Source organism: Haliaeetus leucocephalus, unplaced genomic scaffold (assembly GCF_000737465.1).
Source record: "Haliaeetus leucocephalus isolate CR32 unplaced genomic scaffold, Haliaeetus_leucocephalus-4.0 Scaffold605, whole genome shotgun sequence".
In the NCBI taxonomy this organism is placed as follows: Eukaryota; Metazoa; Chordata; class Aves; order Accipitriformes; family Accipitridae; genus Haliaeetus; species Haliaeetus leucocephalus.
In genome coordinates, this window is record NW_010973041.1 from 881,655 (window position 1) to 888,706 (window position 7,052).

Sequence of the window (7,052 nt, forward strand, 5' to 3'; positions counted from 1 at the left end):
AAAGGCAATAGATGATACAGTTAAGGACTCTCCCCTATGAAACATGGTGGAGATGCATCAGAACCTCCCCAGGAGCACACAGCTTTCGAGAGTGAATTCTCCTTTTAACAGCGTCCAATCTCCAAGTCCAAGCAGAAAGAGAATCTGCTGCATGACATGATCACCAGCCACCAGACGATGTGGTGTACCAGCTAGTTGCCCTCTGCTAACCCCTGACCAGTGACAGTCACTGGAAACCAGACAACAGTTAGGGCAAAATACAGAGCCTTCCTCCTCTAACAGAAGCAGGCAAGAAATGGGAAGTTCACCCTAACTTCATCAGCACATGAAGCAGAGCAATACTGACTTATCTTTTGGCCTACAAAGTACCAATTTATTCAGCTGTTAAAAATGTGTTACATTCTGCCCCAAGATCTAGCTTAAAAGCCAACAACTGAGAAATACCATTCTTCATAGAATTTTACAACAGCTTGTTCATGATTAGGATTTATTTGACTTCAATACAAAGTATCACTACAACATAATGAAATTATCTTTTAACAGATTAACACTACATCTTCTCATAAGTTAATTCATGGCCACATACAGTACATATCTTTTTATATACATCTTCATCAATGTTTTCTTCTGCTCCATACTCATGTTCATGAATACTAGCTTCTTTCTTCCACAAACTACTCCTCATAGCACGGCGGAGTTCTGATGAGAAATACAGGAAAATTTCAAGATTTTAATAAAAAATGGTTAATAAAATTCAAGCTAACCATGTTTCTGAGGACTGCAGATGACAATCTGCTTGTTGCCCTTCTTCCATAAATTCTGGGCAAGAATCTGCTGTTGCAAGAACAAGCTCTGACATGCCTTGCAATCCTCACCTTGTTTGCCTATTTTGAAGGGTAAGAACTACACAGACATGAGATCGTCCAGGAGAAGATTTTTCCATCTGGACTAAGTACATGTTGCCCACTGCCTTTTTACATGAAGCCATCTGAAGGTATCCAAAAGGGGTAGGTGAAATGCAGAAGAAAAGTTTTTATAGAACACCTCACTAGTTTTACATGACCAAGAAAGAGTTACTTTTCATTCAGGTCACAGTAAGCCTCCCAAATGACTTGGCATTCTCTAAGCTTTATGCCCAATAAAGTGGGTTGCCTCTGCAGCAGCCGCAGTGAAGTCAGCGGGTTTTCAAGAGAGCACAGGCTGGCAGCCTAGCCCAAGATATTATCCGGATGTTTCAAGTGGGTGGCAAGCATACTGAACAGCAAAACGCGGTCACATTTTAAGCCAAGCCATTCAGGCTGCAAACTTTTGTCACGTTAAGGCCTGTACTTGCACTGAACTCTTGGCATCTTGGCTACAGTCTGCTGCCAGTCCTTCTGTGCCCTCAACATCAATGGTCCAGACAGGAGTTATTTTCTCACCCTCACGTTCTGCCTCCTCCAGACAATACCAGTACAGCCAGCCCGAGCTTTCTGCCTCTGTGAACGCTGACCCGAAGCAAAGCACAGATGCTACGGGCAGCACGGACACCATGGTAAGCCCCAGCTCTTGCAAAGAAACAGACGTGCTCTTTTTTAAAATTACTAGCATGCCTGTGCTGAAATTATTTTTCAGAAGTTCTACCCACTGAATACTCTCCTAAATACTTATTTATCAGGAAAAAACCAAGGATAATGAGTAGCAAAAACAGCAGCTGGGAATACTGTGAACAGTGGGAAATGCCACTGTCTACCTTCATTTACAGTTACTCCACCTGAAGGCATTTGTATGACAGAATTATAACCTACTGCCACAAAAATTCATGTTCTCTGCAAGTCAGGAAAAGTAACAGAACAGCCTATGGCACATTCTGGGTCATACCAAAAAATTTTCAAAACCCCATAATGAACCATCGTAATTGATTTCTGTCACTTACATCATGTTCACAGGACAACAGGTTAATTCACATTGGAAGGGACCTCAGATCTCCGGTCCAGTCCTCTGCCCAAAATAGTCAGCTATGAGGTCAGACCAGACTGCTCCCGGCTTACCCACACAGCTCTTGAAAGCCTCCATTTTGCCACACTGAAGATTTTCTAAATACTTTAATCAGATGCAGAAACAAGTTCAAACAGAACCGTACTTTACTTCAGGTACTGCAGTATCTAAGTCTAGCCCTTTACCTTTAACTTTCTTATCAAACTTCTTCTGTTTCATCTTCTCTCTGCTGTCACGGCGGAGTTCCTTTGCTTTTTGCAATGATTCTTCACTACCCCAAACTTCAAGAGAACGCTTGATTACCTACAGGATGGACACAGATGTGTTTCTTTTCCCCTCAAACAGAAGTAAACTATTCTAACTCACAAATTTTATTTTTTCCCCTACACATACACAAGCCAACCCAATCTTGCCTCTGCCTCCCATCTGTCTCTTTGCTCTTGACCTGCAAACATGGCATTCCTTCCACAGTAAGAGAGAACACTGCTTTTTAGTATCAGCTAGATGTAACTTAGTCAGGGAAGTCAAACCCAACTCCAATTTTGCGCATACTCCACCGAAGCAGCAGCATTCCTACAAAAGTAGCAAACAAGAAATGACAACAGCCCTGTAAAATCTACTTGCCTTTCCTGCTGCCCCTGAAGGCAGAGCTTTGAACATGAGACCACAGCTACAAAGGGCCACACACAGCAGCAGCTGCCCCACACATTTCAGTGTTGCACCTGAAGGCCATGCACTTCATGACCTGTTAATTGTGCAAATCAGAGGTTGTGGTCCATGGACATCTCTCAAACACAGACATTTTCAGGAATTTGGACCACTGCTCTTTATTTTAACTATACAGAAAATTTACATAGGCTACACATAATATACTTAGCTTTGGCAAAATCATTCAGAAATCAGAAGCGAAAAGAAAGCATTTTGGCTACCAAAGCTGTATGAAGGTAAAAAGAGGTCTGAAATACACGAACAGTTTCTATACCTGTAGTTTTAAATAAAGTTTCATGTCACCCCATCGTGAATTATGAGGGTTTTTCTTCACAATGAATCTGAGCACTGGTTCCCTCTTGTCTAAGTCACAGTCTTTAAGAAGATACTCTTCCTTTGCTTCTGTCCTTGTTATAAGCTTATGTTTATCTTCAGCATCTCTGGAAGATGTAAAATGATGATGAGAAAGGTACACCTGAAAAACACATTAACATCTAAGTCCCCATCATTTCTAACATTCCTGAAATACAGGCAGCCCTCTTCCTCTCTGTTTTTATGTACGCAAGTAACTTTGGATTCCAACAGTCTAGCTGAACTCCAGGATAGCTTTACTGAAGTTAAGTTTAAAAATTCTCCCATTTGACCAAACATAGGCTGAGAATCCTGTTTTTCTTCTGTTTTCTTAGAAAAGGGAGTAACTGAAACTTAAAAGGAGTATGAATAATTTTAGGCATTCACCTAACCCAGATGCAATTCAAGAGGACAAAAGTACAAGCCCGACACATGGTCAAGAGAGAAAGAATGTGTAATGTGAGACAGGTCAGATCACCTGAGACTATACACACTCCATATGCTTCTAGATCCCAGAAACAGATTGGCAACACAGAGCACTTGTTTCTAAATGCTACACAATAAGCAGAGAAACCTTAAAATAAAAACCTTAAAAGACTAACTTCTACCAGACAGATAAGGAAAACTGTGTAACCGCAGCAGCATTTATCAGTTAATTTAAAAAAAAAACATTTACGCAATCCTGACTGAAGTGGAACTTGAATTGCTCGAGCCGGAACAATCTGCCAAACCGTAAGTGCTAGCAACGGTCATCAAGGAAATACTGCTGTAAACGTAGCTTTACTAGAATTCAAAGTTCACAGTAAAAGGTAATGCACCGAGGAATGTGTGATGTTCAGCTACAAGAGCTATTTAGACCGAGGGAAAACCACTCATAATGCTCCAAGCCCTCTCAACATCTTTTTTCCCACCCATCCTACCTTCAAGAGACAGCACTTCATCTCTAATGACTGTGAACTGCCTACACCACGTGCACACCCCGACCGCTCCCTGTAGTAAGCAGGCAAGCTCTCAGAACAAACTCCTAGCTGCGTTCTTTTTTTTTTTCCCCCATTCACCCATTCATTCTTACACTCGTGGGTGGTTGGCTGCTTCAGCTGGTTTCATTGCCCTGCTTATCTTGATGGCTTTTGGAGCATTTTGTGTGTGAAAGGTAAGAGAGGACAGACTGCCTCCCGCTCAAGGTCAAACTCCTGCTTACCCTGCAGGTCAATCGGTAACCTCACAGGGGGGTTCTGCCCTTTGGCTGCCATGCTCCTTCCCCACTTGTGCTGACCAAAGTACTAACTTTACTTGGGTTAATTCACTAGGACAGCAAATATTCTCCTAATCCCTGCTCTACTTCAGAAAGCGGGTATTCTGTGTTCTATCAGTTTTTCAAATAGCTCTAGTCTGCAAACCAGACATTAATTTCCGTGCTGACAAACACACTAACTGCTTTCAAGACATCAGGTTTCCATGTTATATAAAAATCTATCGATGTCCCCTACCCCAAGACAGGCTCACGAGACAATGCTGTTCTCCACTTCCATAACGGAAAATACAGAGGTTATATAGTCAACTTCCATTTACTTTTTCAGCAAGTATTAAGTTACCGAAAAATGTCTCTTTGCTGACAGCCTTTTTAATTAAACAGAATTATTTTAATTAACTAAATTACAGCCAGCAATCTTTCCATAAAATAAAGCTTCCCTCTCCTGATTATTTGTAATACCTGCAATTATCACATGTTGCCCAATCAAAGTGCTGCATAAGGTAGGAATCCATGAATTCTTTGCCACAGTCTCCACAGATGAGATAGTCAAATTCTAGTACAGGTGCTAATGGAAAAAAATTTTTTTTTTTTTGTAAGAACTACCATGTTAAAAACAGGCATCTGGAATTGGTATGACAGGCAATTTTACTAAAATTTACATTATTGGTTCTTATTGTTACAGACTAGTTTCACTCCTGTATTCAAGTTTTCCAGAAAGATACAGTACAAATTCAAACCCGTTATCATGCAAACCCATCTCTGCTGGTATATTTCTGCTCTTGCTGGAAGGTTCACTGTATTAAATATTGGATTTCAACACTCAAATGCACACATTTGTTTCAACTTAGCCATTGTTAAAAAAAAAAAAATCTCCGCATTTCCCCATAAAAGCACTTCATATCCCCTCCTACAGCTTCCTCCATTCTGGCCCTCCAAAATACATCCTGAATTACAGAGGACGTGCAGGCAGGAACGGAAGGAAGCAGAGAAGGGGATGCAGTTCGAAGAGGGTGGCTAGAGCAGGAAGCAGTACAGGAGCGGCACTGGCATCATAGTCCTCTCAGCTCTGCTCCAGTTTTTTTCCTTGCTCAGCCACACCTGCCTCTCCCTAAACGAGCTCAGCGGAGGCCTGGGGCGGTTGGCAAGGCTCTTGTCCATTCCAGCTGGCAGAAATGGAGGTGGATGGCCAGAGAGCTGCTAGGAGTGGAATGGGGATGGAGCTCCACTACAATCCTCTCCCCAAGCCCTCTCAGCACTGCTCCAAGCCCAGACTCATCCCACTGCCGGCCATCACTTCTGGCCGCATCCTCGCCGGGTAGATCACCTCCAGCGTCATCGCCATCTGCTTTTATGTTCCATGGGACACCAAGAAACACCGATTCAGGTTACCGCAGCTATAAGGAATGTTCCTTTAACAGTTAACATTGTAATTCTAGCATTAAATTAACATTGGTATACAGTTCCAAGAGCTGAAAGTGAGGTAATGCTGCAGAATATTAACAATACCTGAAAGAGAAGATTAATGCTTGACATGCAGCACCATACATTTTTAATTGCGTTTGCATTTATAGCAGATTCGATCTAGCGAAGACGACATTTTATGCCAATTCAGTCCTACTAGCGACAGTGGGATGCTCAGTACTTCACATAGTCATGCTCTTACATCACATTTCATCATTTAAGGCAGTACTCCCGAATACGAAGACATTTTATTAAGACAATGACATTATGAATTACACAGCAAAAATACCCCCGGTGCAAAGGCATCCCAGATCTACTCCATTTATTGTTAAACATTAGCCCCTCAAAAGAAGTAGGGCTGCTAGTTGTTTACACTCTTAATGAAATCTGGTGGTGATTTCTAACAAAGAGATACACTGCACCAACAGCCCCGCAGCTGATTCAGAGCAGAACAAAGCAAGACAAAGACGATCCCAGAGAAGAAAGTGAATCTATTTTGGGATCCTTACTTCTCCATTTGCTTTTTGGATAGAGAATATCACAAGACAATATGTCGAAATCCTCCACCAAACGATCAGCAACTTGGCGTCAGCACGTTTTATAACGATAAAAGCTGGCACTGCAGCAGTGCTCAGATCTTGGCATAAACGATATCAACCTCAAAATTCCCAGAACCAACGAAACCACGCAGATTTACACTTATTTTGGTCTTAAAATTCAAGTTCCCGAAAGAAATAGTGGAAATAACGTTCATCGAGGGAAAAAAAAAAACCTGCTATACCCAAGGGCACTGACTGTGTCCCACTTCTGCGGCTTAAAATTCTTCATTTTTAATTACCGCGTATTTGCTCGCCGCTTTAATGCTGAAAGAATCGGACGCGCCAGAAATTGAGCACATCCAGAAAGGCGCGTGAGGAGGAAGAAGGAAGAGAAAAAAGAAACGAGAGGGGAAAGAAGAAAAAAAAAAAAAAGAGGGGGGGGGGGGGGGGGGGAGGAAAAAAGGGGGAAAAAAAAGCCCGGGAAAAAAAAAAAAAAAAGGCGCCCAACCCGCCCTGCTCGCTCAGCCCGAACCCGGCTCACTGTCGCCCCCGCGCCTTCCTGCCCTCCCCCACCAGCTCCGCGCACGCGGCACCGCCTCCTCCCGGCGCCCCAGCCACCTCTTTCCTGCACGGCTCCCTGGAGGTTTTTTTACCGGGGGGATGCACGATCTTCTCGGCGGCGCCGGGCTCTTCCTCCTCCTCCTCCTCCTCCAGGAAGAAGCCCCCTCCCGTGTCCACGACCTTGGGGGGGGCCCGCGCCC

At 43.1% G+C, this 7,052-nt stretch overlaps 1 protein-coding gene across 1 annotated transcript; it reads right to left on the reverse strand.

Moving 5' to 3' along the window:
* Nucleotides 1-463: 463 nt before the first annotated feature.
* XPA (xeroderma pigmentosum, complementation group A) lies at nucleotides 464-7,050 on the reverse strand (the record flags this gene model as incomplete). Its single annotated transcript, XM_010578165.1, has 5 exons — nucleotides 464-699; nucleotides 2,163-2,280; nucleotides 2,960-3,125; nucleotides 4,751-4,856; nucleotides 6,945-7,050. Coding segments are annotated over 5 exons (645 nt in total), but the record flags the coding sequence as incomplete, so codon positions are not given.
* Between the last annotated feature and the right edge of the window lie 2 nt (nucleotides 7,051-7,052).